Genomic DNA, 12,431 nt, shown 5'->3' with positions numbered 1-12,431 from the left:
GAAAATTGAAGAGCTTCTCTCTTCCTCATTTTTTGAGCTATCCTGATGGAACTTGCTACAGAGGTAGAACACATTTACCATTGTTACCTCGCCAAATTTCAGAGTGTTTGACTTATCCATGGATTTTTGGTGAATTTTCAAAAATTTTAAAACATTTTTTAGTGATTTGGCTTCACCTCTCAGCAGGGCTTGGTTGCCCTGTGAATTTTATCTCCATCACAGCTACATCTGAACACATCAGAGGCTTAAGAATCAAAGGCTCGTTTGATTCAAATTAATTAAAATTTGGGCGGGGGGTGGGTGGGTGGGCAGCGAGCAGACATGTCAGAATTGTTTCAAAAGTGCTAAACATCCAAATTACATCCAAATCAAGGGTATTTCTGCACATATATATCAGGGCTGTGTGTGTGTTTATAGAACCGTGGGTTAAACCACTGCAGAAAAAACTTGCTGATTGGAAGGTTGGCAGTTCGAAGCCACAGGTCAGGGTGAGCTCCCACTGTCAGTCCTAGATTCCGCCTACCTAACAGTTCAAAAACATGTAATGTGAGTAGATCAAAAGATACCATGCCATGCTGGCAAAACATGACCAGGAGGGAAAACAGGCTCATCGACATGGAAAATGGAACGAGAGCACCTCCCTGTGGCCAGAGCTGAGCATTGCCTCCAAACATCAGAGATGGAAAGGGAAACCTTTGTCTTTGTTTGAGTATTGTATGTCATTGTTCACTGTATAAAAGGCATTGAATGGTTGCCTATATCTGTGTATACTGTAATTCTCTCTGAATCCCCTCATGGAGATTGAGCAGAATATACAAGGAGTATTTTTTAAGTAAGGTCCGTTTTGTTGTAGACACTAGTAGTTCGCGCACATACCGCAACGAGCGTGTGCGTCGTGTACCGGCATGCCTCGGGAACAACTGTGCTCAGTTTCCGCTCTGTAGCTAACCTGTACGGTTCTGTTCTGTGCTTTAAAAACGTTTAAGACTATCAACTCACCCGCCGCATGTGAGGTTCGCTCAGTGATACGGTTTTTGTCAGCAAGGAACCTGCCTGCTGCAGAAATTCATCGACAGATTTGTGAAGTGTACGGTGATACTGTTATGAGTGAAAGCAAAGTGCGTAAGTGGGTACGACAATTCAAAGATGGCTGTGACAACGTCCATGATGAGGACCGCTCCGGTCACCCTTCTTCGATTACAGACAATTTGGTGGCTTCAGTTGAAGTGAGGATTTGTGAGAACAGGCGCTTCACAATAACAGGTCTCTCAGACGAATTTCCTGACGTGTTGAGATCAGTGCTTTACAACATTGTTTCTGAACACCTAAAGTTTAGGAAACTGTGCTCCCATTGGGTCCCGAAACTCCTAACGACGTGAAAGCGGCAGTGAACTCTTGGTTATCGGAGCAGGCGGCAAGTTTTTATGAAGAGGGTATTTTAAAATTGGTTCAGAGGTATGATAAGTGTTTGAACAAACTTGGCAACTATGTTGAAAAATAGAGTGAAGTATGTACTTTCTGAAAATAAATTAACATTTTTTTTTAAATTAACTCTCGTTGTGTATTTATGTTCCAACGGACCTTACTTAAAAAATACCCCTCGTAAATATATATATATATATATATATATATATATATATTCCCAAAACTGTTAAATATTTGACAATTCACTTGTGGAACAGTTTCAAAACACTTGTGAAACCCCTGACTATACAAATCGTTGTGTTTTTTTTTTTCTTGGCAGGATTGGGATAGAATTAAAAATCTTCCTCTTTGTGTTTGCAGCAGAGCACGTCTTGCTCATCTGTGCGTTCTTTACCTAACAGCCAACACACACACACACTCACAAATAAACCTTACAACAACATAGGATATGTACAATGTACACAGAAACATCCCTCTAAGGTGAGGGTTCCTCCAGATCATGGAGGAAAAAGATGTTTTCTCATTCTAGAAAGAATGGTAGGATTGGGGCGGGGAGGGGGACACATTTTTGGCAGTCTATTGAAGGAAAATAAGTTTGGTACGAAGCGGTCTTCCTGATGCTCCAAGGCAAGAGAAGCCACGGAATAAGACCAAAGTCAGAGCTGGAATAGAGTACAAGGGCCATCCAGTCCAACCATCTTTGAGAAAGTAGATATAAAAAAACATAGTGGTCATCAATGCAGCAAATCTGTGAATCTTTTGTATGGTGACGGACAAAGAACATGGCAACGTATCAGTTGGTTTCGATCAAGTCATGACCATGGGTTGAACATGACCACCAAATATCTACTGCTGGTTAGTTGGTTTCAACCAAAATGTTCCTCTGTTGAATGTGACCATGAAACATCTACTGTTGGTTGAGTGCATAAGTTGTCTAGCATGGAAAGAACACAAACTGCCAACACTCTACCCATGAACCATTTTTCCTTAATGGTGCAAACAAGCTGGTCCTTTGCATGGCAATGTACAAAGCATCAGTTGGTTTCAACCAAGACATGTCCATCGGTTGAACGTGACCACCAAGCATCTAATGCTGGTTGAGTTCATAAGTCGTTTAGATTGGAAAGAATACAACCCGTAGGTAGCGATGGCTTGTGCCAATTGCTCTCCAAGTGAACCACTGCTCCTTAATGGAGCAAACAGATTGGTCTTTTGCATTATGATATACTACAAAGACAATGGGAATGTAACCGTTGGCTTCAACCAAGACATGCCAATCAGTTGAACGTGACTACCAAGCATCTAATGCTGGTTGAGTTCATAAGACATTTAGATGGGAAAGAATATAACCCGTAGGTAGAGATGGCTTGTGCCAATGGCTCTCCAAGCGAACCATTGTTCCTTAATGGAGCAAACAGATTGGTCTTTTGCATTACGATATACTACAAAGACAATGGGAACGTAGTGGTTGGTTTCAACCAAGACATGTCCATCAGTTGAACGTGACCACCAAGCATCTAATGCTGGTTGAGTTCATAAGTTGTTTGTTTCAACCAAGACATGTCCATCAGTTGAACGTGACCACCAAGCATCTAATGCTGGTTGAGTTCATAAGTCGTTTAGATTGGAAAGAATACAACCCGTAGGTAGCGATGGCTTGTGCCAATGGCTCTCCAAGCAAACCACTGTTCCTTAATGGAGCAAACAGATTGGTCTTTTGCATTGCGATGTACTACAAAGACAATGGGAATGTAGCAGTTGGTTCATAGGCTGAAGGTGGACACCAAACATCTATTGCCGGTTGACTGTGTAAGTTGTCTAGCGTGAAAAGAACACAACCGGAAGGTAGTGGTGGCTTGTGCCCAGGGCTCCGCCAAGCGAACCACCATTGTGCCACAAGTTCTGAAAAATACTTTGGGTGGCTCGTTTCTGTCTGGCTTTCCTGCTCAATACGTTTCTGAACTCATCTAAGTCCATTCACCCCTTCCGATGCGCTCAGTTGATTTCTCCCTCCGTGAACTCCTCTTTGATGGAGTGCTTGCGAGACTTGCAGTCTGGGAGGTCAAAGCCAAAGTCTGCCCACTCGTCCGCCCCGCCGCGGTTGGGGATGGTGATGGTGTGACGCACGCGGAAGTGTACGGCCTCCATGACGCGCTGCCGCTGTAGCTCCCCCGACGTGCCGATGGAGATGGTGGAGGCGTTGCCACTGGAGCGGATGAGCTGCTGGGCTCCGTAGTCATGGCCCTGCTTCAGGTCCTGGAGGCCCCTCCAGATTATCATCCGGTATTGCTCAGGGATCTTTAGCAGAACAAGATCCTGCAAAGGAAAACGTGAGAGAGGAATCAAGTCATGGAATCCTAGAATTGGAAGAGACCAAAAAGGCACCTGGATGATGAATAAGTCAATATGAGGCTTATGTCGAGGACAGGATTTGAGGCCACAGTTATGGACTGTGATATAAATAAGTTGAGGTCATTCTGTAAAGAGGGGGAAAGGACCAATGTTGTCTTAGGGTCAATACATTTTTTAGGTTCTCTTGAGACAGACTTCTTGTCTTTCATCGCTCTATTCAGAGATGATTACTTTATTTATCAGATAGAGCAGTGGTTCCCAACCTGTGGTCCGTTCACCACCAGTGGTCCATAAGAACAAAAATATGGTCAGTAGCTTCACCATTACTACCCTGTTGCCTTGAGACCACGCAGCAACAAAAGCGAGTGGTCTCGCGACACCCAATACTCCAGAAGACAGGAGCAGAATTCAAAACGATCTTAACAGATTAGAGAGATGATGGGACAAAACTAACAAAATGAAGTTCAACAGGGACAAATGCAAGATACTCCACTTAGGCAGAAAAAAATGAAATGCAAAGATACAGAATGCGGGACAATGCCTGGCTCGAGAGCAGGAAGTGTGAGAAAGATCTTGGGGTCCTCGTGGACAACAAGTCAAACATGAGCCAGCAATGTGATGCGGCGGCAAAAAAGCCAATGAGATTTTAGCCTGCATCAAGAGGAGTCCAGTCCAACCCCATTCTGCCAAGAAGCAGGAATATTGCATTCAAAACACCCCTGACAGATGGCCATCCAGAAGGAGCCTCCACCACACTCCGGGGCAGAGCGTTCCACTGCTGAATGGCTCTCACAGTCAGGAAGTTCTTCCTCATGTTCAGATAGAATCTCCTCTCTTATAGTTTGAAGCCATTGTCCCATTGCGTCTTAGTCTCCAGGGCAGCAGACAACAAGCTTACTCCCTCCTCCCTATGACTTCCTCTCACATATTTATATATGGCTATCATATCTCCTCTCAGCCTTCTCTTCTTCAGGTTAAACATGCCCAGCTCCTTAAGCTGCTCCTCATAGGGCTTGTTCTCCAGACCCTTGATCATTTTAGTCACCCTCTTCTGGACACATTCCAGCTTGTCAATATCTCTCTTGAATTGTGGTGCCCAGAATTGGACACAAGATTCCAGGTGTGGTCTAACCAAAGCAGAATAGAGCATGGGGAGCATGACATCCCTAGATCTAGACACTATGCTCCTCTTGATGCAGGCCAAAATCCCATTGGCTTTTTTTGCCGCCACATCACATTGTTGGCTCATGTTTAACTTGTTGTCCACGAGGACTCCAAGATCTTTTTCACACGTCCTGCTCTCGAGCCAGGCATCGTCCCCCATTCTGTATCTTTGCATTTCGTTTTTCCTGCCAAAGTGGAGTATCTTGCATTTGTCCCTGTTGAACTTCATTTTGTTAGTTTTGGCCAATCATCTCTCTAATCTGTCAAGATCTAATCTGTCAACATTCATGATGTTTTTATGGCACAGGAGGCAAAACTTTTTGACCCACCCCGTATATTATTCATTAGTATATAGGGTAGTTGCATTCAAATACCACATCAGCAACAAAGGACTTCCAACAATTCCTAACAATTGATTTGGAATAATAATGGGAATGGTAAGGCGGGGAGGCTTTATATGAGTGGACACTGCATTATATGAGTCTATACTGATCACATAATACAGTTTCACACTGCATTATATGGCAGTGTAGATGGGGGACTTTGTGGCAATCCAGAAGGGAGTTTTAGATCTTCACTAATGGTTTAAGGAGCAAGAGGAAGCTGTCAGGAAAAGCATAAGCATATACCCAAAATACAAACTGAATAGTTACTCCAAAATATATTCGACATATGAGCAAAAATATCTTCAGGGATCCTTTTGGATTTTCCTACATGGCCCACAACTCCCAGCAATGCTTTCTTTTTTTCCTTTCAGCCTGAAGGTCCTGAGAGAGAAGGCGCAACAGATCTTTTCCAAAGAGCACAGTTAGTTACCTCTAGGGTTAAATTCTGCAGCTGGTAAAGGGTCTGCAAGCCTTGTGAGGTGAAGTAGTCAATGCAGTTGGAGCACCCCAAGCCTGTCAAAAAACTGCAGAAGCAAGGGAAATCAATCAGTAGAGGAAATGAAGGTAGTGTCAAGCACATTCCGACAATGCCATGGTGTCCACCAAATCACACGGCAACCACCAACCTACCTGACAAGGCTTGGGTCTGGGTTGTAGGGCGGAGGGGGGCTGCAGTGCGTCCCGGAGACCATTGACTGTGAGGAGTGACCGCCATTCATTTCTCCATTGGTCTGCATGGGGTGGCTGTTCAGTATTCCTGGCCCTGGTCCAAGAAAGAACAACAAGCCCCAGTGAGTTTGCAAACACACTTCCTTGGTAAGTAAGTGGTCACTGGGATTCATGGTGCAAACCTTGAGGAGCTGCGGTGGCGCAATGGGTCAAACCCATGTGCTGCTGAATTGCTGACCTGAAGTTTGGCTGAACTGTTGACCTGAAGGCTGGCTGAACTGTTGACCTGAAGGTTGGCAGTTCAAATCCGCGAGATGGGGTGAGCTGCAGGCTGTCAGCTCCAGTTCCTTATTTATTTACTAGCTGTCCCCTGCCACACATTGCTGTGGCCCAGTCTGTGTATATGTGTTTTGTGTGTATATATGCATATATGTGTGTGTATATATTTGTGTATATATGGTTTTGTGCATGCGTTGTAATGGGTTTTTTTGGCTTTTCAAGTCTCTTCTGCTGTGTTTTTCAGTATTTTTATGAGTGATTGTCACTTGTTGGCCTGATAGGTGTACTGTGTCCAAATTTGGTCTCAATTCATCCAGTGGTTTTTGAGTTACGTTAATCCCACAAACGAACATGGCATTTTTATTTATATAGATTTACTGTATTTATATCCCACTCTCTCTCACCCCAAAGGGGACTCAGAGCAGCTTACAACATCACAATATTCAGTGGTGCATAGATTTAGCTCTGCTATGTAAAAGGGGACATTTAGGAGCGATTGTGTCTATTGCCCTAGCCAACTCCCTATTTCAGAGACTGGAGCATCAATAGGATCACCTACCAAGATGGTGAGAAATTCCCAAAGAGCTGTCAGGAATCCCTCCAGATCCATATGCCTCCTGAGGCAGACTGTTCTAATTGGTCCTCCACCCTTGCAGAGGTTAGGTGGTGTGATAAGTCTAAACCTGACCAGGTGGTGGTCGGTCCATGGCAACAGTAATGGACAGCTCCTCCACACTGGCAGAAAACCAAATTCAGTGTGTGCCCGGCTCTGTGGGTAGGACCAGAAATTGGGACGGCCCCATGGTTGCCATGGTGGCCATGAAGTCCTGAGCCACTCCCGACAGAGTGGACTCCGCATGGACATTGAAGTCTCCTAGTACTATAAGCTATTGTGACTCCAATGCCAGGCTTGAGAGCACTCTGGCGGCGGCTAGCTCAGGCAGGGAGACTGTAGTGCAGTGGGGTGGCTGGTACACTAGCAGAATCCCTATTCTGTCCTAGTCTCCTGCACTCAGATGGACACACTCATATGTGGTTGACTGTGGGATAGGGCACCTGGTCAGGGAGATGGAATCCCTATAGACCAATGTGACTCCACCTCCTTGCCCTCCAGATCTTGGCTGGTGCTGCACGGAATAGTCTGGTGGATAGAGCTGAGAGGGATTGACCTCCTCTCTCCTCATCCAACCAGGTCTCCACTATGAACACCAGGTCTACACACTCATCCAGGATTGGGTCCTGGATGATAGCTGTTTTTCTGTTTACAGACCTGGCATTCAACAGCATCACCCTTAATCCGGAGGCACTGCCATCCTCGGTACCCAAGTTTACCATGTCAGGAGACTGTTTTGGAACTACAAATTCTCTCTCTCTTTCCCTAGGCTCAATTAATTTAGGTCTCCCCTTCCGGTATCTCCCCCTCCACATGACCCATCCTGCCTCCCTCAATCAGAAGACTGGTGATGGCTATTTACCTAAGGACCCAACTTTGAATGTATCACTCTCCCCCCACCTTGGATGTAACCCTTTCCTCTTCCCGTATATTCCACTGCTGGGCAGCCCTGACTGTCAGGAAATGCTTCTTAATGTTTAGGTGGAATCTCTTTTCTTGCCATTTGAATTCTTCTCTGGACACCCTCCTTCCTGATTTGTTTTCCCCAGAACTGGGCAAACTGGGTACTTTCCAGCTTTTCCATATCCAGAATTGGGACACAGCCTTATTTCAGGATAGGTCTTACCAAAGGATAGAGTGGTCTATTTACTTCCCTCCATCTCTAGACACTATATTGCTGTTAATGCAACCTAAAGGGAAATTTGGAAAATTCTAGGTTGTTGTAGGTTTTTTCGGGCTATATGGCCATGGTATAGCCTGAAAAAACCTACAACAACCCATTGATTCCGGCCATGAAAGCCTTCGACAATACATTGGAAAATTCTGTTTCTTATGCCTTACCCATAGGGCCCAGATTAGGTCCAGAGCTGGGGCCATGCTGCTGTGGCTGCCCAACCAACTGGTTCACCGATGGCAGTTTGTTGACCCCTCCTGCATGGAGCTTGTTCATTGGGGACAGGACTGGACCGTACGAAGATGGAGGCTGCAGGTGAGTCCTGCTCGGGGAGAGAGGCAAGAGTGATGGGAATTGAACCAAACTTACCTGGATCAGGTTATGTGTTATATGAGAAGTTAGATACGTTCATTGCAATTAGAGTTAGCAGACGGCACCCCGATAAGTATTTACAACACTGGCAACTTGCATTCACAAAAAGGTAAATTGCACTATTATGCTTGCTTGTGTTCTTAAGAAGGGAGTAGAGACTCAGTTGTGCCAAGAATGTGGATGTTGCCCAACATTCCCAATGCCAAATATGTCTGGATGCTTCAATGTGAAAGATATCTCAATGCCTAATGTGTTCCAATGTGTAATATGCTCCAATGCACAACATGAAATATATCCCAGTGCATAATGTGCAATGTGTTCCTAGGTGAAATATCCTCTGGCATATAATGTGTTCCAATATGTAATATGCTCCAATGTACAAAGTATCCCAGTGCGTAATATGTTCCAATGTGCAATATATTACCATTTGTTCTGATGTGAAATATACCCCAATGCCTAATGTGCTCCAAGGTGTAATATGTCCAAATGAACGTTGTTTCAGTATACTTTGTGTGATGCATAAACATTAGGCCTGTCCGTTTTAGTTCGTTAATTCGTTATTTCGTAATTTAATCGTTATTTTTACCATATCCGACGCGATTTCAAAACATATTTTCAAACCCGGAAGGGTTTAAAAATATCGAAACAGCAGCCCCATTTTTTTTACGAGCTTCAGCTCGTCTCGTTAATGGGATGGAGGCTGGCTGCTGAGTGCTGCTGGTGCCTGGGAGCCAATCCGGCGCTCCCAAGCACCCCAGCAGTAAATGGGGCGGGGGGGCGAAGGGGCGGTGCGAGCGCACACCCAGTGAGCCAAGCACCGCCCCTGCCTGTTGGGCGCCCGGCCCGCGCGCGCTCACCCTTACACCCGGCCTCCGCGCGCCATCCAATCAGCTCCGGCTGCTGCGCCCTCCTCCTCCTCCTCCTCCTCCTCCCAGCTGTGTTGCAGCCAGGAAGTGCCAGGAGGAGGAGGAGGAGGGTGCCGGAGCCGATTGGATGGCGCGCGCGTGCTCACCCTTACACCCGGCCTCCGCGCGCCATCCAATCGGCTCCGGCTGCTGCGCCCTCCTCCTCCTCCTCCCAGCTGTGTTGCAGGAAGTGCCAGGAGGAGGAGGAGGAGGAGGAGGGCGCAGCAGCCGGAGCCGATTGGATGGCGCGCGGAGGCCGGGTGTAAGGGTGAGCGCGCGCGCGCGCCATCCAATCGGCTCCGGCGCCCTCCTCCTCCTCCTCCTGGCACTTCCTGCAACACAGCTGGGAGGAGGAGGAGGAGGAGGAGGGCGCAGCAGCCGGAGCCGATTGGATGACCATGTTCCAGAAGCATTCTCTCCTGACATTTTGCCCACATCTATGGCAGGCATCCTCAGAGGTCTGTTGGAAACTACTAGGCAAATGGAGTTATCATGGAATGTCCAGGGTGGGAGAAATGAAAGCCATTCAATGCTAATCAAGGTGACCATTACTGCAACATTCACACTTACAAAATGTTTTGTAAATATTTACGAAAATTCGTAAATAACAAAACATTTTTTTGGAAAGTTTTGTAAATATTTTAAATATCAAAACAAAAAAACACCCCAATTACAAATCGATTTTAGAAACAAATTTTTTCTTGATCAAATAGGCCTAATAAACATATATGGTTTGAATGGAATTGTATGAAAGTTGTCGAAGGCTTTTGTATGAAAGTTGTATGAATGCGGCCTAATTGAGCTGAAGACATAATTCTAAAATATTGAGGCATGGAAAACAACTACATTAATGGACTGTAATTAACAGTTGCTGATGAGAACTATGACAAATAGTTAACTGTTGACATGCTGACTTGATTAACGCTTGGTGAAAAACAATGTGTTTACATTATGAGAGACAATGGCTCTTTAAGTTAATGAAATGTTTACAAGGTTCCTTACGTTAAGAAGGAAGTCAACACAAGGCTCCTTATGTTTACCAACACCAATTCAGCAAAGTCAGCATTTGCCAGGAGTCGAGATGAAGTCAGGATGTTTCAGGCTGGAAAAACAGCCTGAAACATTTTGGAACAACTTCAGCAAAAAATATTGTTATTTAAGAGACCTTATTGCAATCTAAAATTGTGACAGACCGCTGTGCTGTTTACTAGCCATACTCTGCTCCATGGGAAGGAGAGATGGTGCATGTATTTGGGAGTGGCAGTGGAAAGATGGGGAGAAAGGGAAAGGATGCATTTGGAAGTTTTGGAACTGTGTGTTGGCAGGCTGCAGGGAAAGCAGGGTATGGCCTAAGAGGTCTTCTTCTCCAGGAGATGACAGAAGGAGGAAATTGTGATGTATGCATGAGGATGGATGAATGTGTTTAATACGACAATATAGCCTAATGCACCCATTCTAATGTGCCATATGTCCCAATGCACAACAACTTCTGATGTACAATACGTCCAGTGTACAATGACTTTCAGAATGCAATACATCTAGATGCATATTGTTTTCCAATGTCCAGATGCACAATGTGTCTCGGTGCACAACGAATAGAGGGACAAATTGTACAACGGGAGTCCCTCTTGCACCATATGTATTGTTGCAGTTCACTCGTACAGTTGCCTATCATATATTCATCATGTTACACATCGTGGCCTCTGTCGCAGTCTACATTATGCTTGGAGGAACTCTACACAAGGCCAAGGAGAAGCAAGGCCAAGGGTAAAAAAAGGTTGTTCCTAAATTGCCACATTTCCTTCCCATTTTTGCAACGGAACTACTCTTGTTCCACCCTTTTCCACATTATTGCAGTCGAGAACCATTCAGGACTCACTGACGCTGAAGGAGCTGCTGTTGTTGCTGCCGATAAGAGTCCACCAACTGCTGAGGCACCAGCTCTACCAGCTCCAGGCTCTCCTTGATCTTCATCAGGATCTCAAAATTCTCCCGGCCCCGAACCTGAATTAGAGAAAAACCATTGACATCGTCCCAGTTTCATCTATGCTGATGATCGTGCCATCACCACTCAAGCAGGGAGCTTTGAAATGATTGACCAGAAGCTCTCTGAAGCTTTAGGTGTTCTTACTGCCTATTACAGGGAAAACAAGCTGATTCCTAATCCATCTAAAATGCAGAAGTGTGCTTTACACAGACAAGCATCTCAAGCTCTGAGGATTACCTGGGAAAGAATTGCAGAACACTCAAATACGTGAGAGTCACTCTGGACCGTGCTCTGACTTAGAAGTACTGCTTCTAAGCAAAAAGTGGGTGCTAGGAACAATATCATACGAAAACTGAACCACCAATTCTGCTTACAGGAACGTAGTAGGTTTCCTCTTCTCCATGCCTCCGCTTCTTAATTCCAGCTCCCAGTGCTGGGATCCCTTGCGGACTTTGCTTGAATGCTGATGGATGGGATGAGAGGAAAGACAACAAGGAAAAAAATTGTAAAGAGCTTCATTTGAGATTTGCAGTACTTCGGCACCAATATAATTTCAGCATTGGGCAGTTTGGTGAAGTTACGGAGACAAAACAGAGAATTCATTGGTCAGCATGAAAGTATCTGGGGATATCCAAAATAATACGAACTTTCCCTTAGTAGTTCTTTTCAAGTCTTGGATCCTCTTCATTTACCACTAGGGAGGGAGTTCCAGAGGTGGGGAGTGACCATGGAGAAGGCTCTGCTCTCGGTCCCACCCCCACCTCAAGCGTGGTTGGTGGGAATGAGAGAGGGGACCTTCTTTGTGATCGCTCCCCACCTCTGGAACTCCCTCCCAAAAGAAGTAAAAACTGTCCCCTCTCTCCTCACCTTTAAAAAGTTGCTAAAAACATACCTATGCACTCTGGCATATGGAGAAGAGGAAGACTAATACCTCCCAACATATATCATCATTTAGATACATTAAATCCTGTTTATATTGGAATTGACCTTAGCCTGTCAGTTGTTGGAATCCATCTTATCTCTTAATAAGGGTCCCTTATTAAGAAGGCAACGTCTTGCCTTCTTACTTCGATCTAGAACAGTGGATCTCAACTTATGGGTCCCT

At 45.2% G+C, this 12,431-nt stretch overlaps 1 protein-coding gene across 2 annotated transcripts in view; it reads right to left on the bottom strand.

The window, feature by feature from the left end:
- Positions 1-1,634: 1,634 nt before the first annotated feature.
- The window catches only part of TP73 (tumor protein p73), a 95,789-nt gene continuing 84,992 nt past the window's right edge, over positions 1,635-12,431 (bottom strand). For both annotated transcript variants that reach the window (XM_060758739.2, XM_060758738.2), the window contains 6 exons: positions 11,701-11,789; positions 11,219-11,343; positions 8,230-8,384; positions 5,958-6,090; positions 5,758-5,851; positions 1,635-3,741 (listed from right to left, as the gene is read on the bottom strand). In XM_060758739.2, coding sequence (XP_060614722.2) covers positions 3,421-3,741; positions 5,758-5,851; positions 5,958-6,090; positions 8,230-8,384; positions 11,219-11,343; positions 11,701-11,789 — 917 coding nt within the window. In that variant the 3' untranslated portion in view covers positions 1,635-3,420. The remainder of the gene's footprint in view (positions 3,742-5,757; positions 5,852-5,957; positions 6,091-8,229; positions 8,385-11,218; positions 11,344-11,700; positions 11,790-12,431) is intronic.

Source organism: Anolis sagrei, chromosome 13 (genome assembly GCF_037176765.1).
Source record: "Anolis sagrei isolate rAnoSag1 chromosome 13, rAnoSag1.mat, whole genome shotgun sequence".
Classification (NCBI taxonomy): Eukaryota; Metazoa; Chordata; class Lepidosauria; order Squamata; family Dactyloidae; genus Anolis; species Anolis sagrei.
This window is presented reverse-complemented; position numbering and strand designations above follow the sequence as displayed.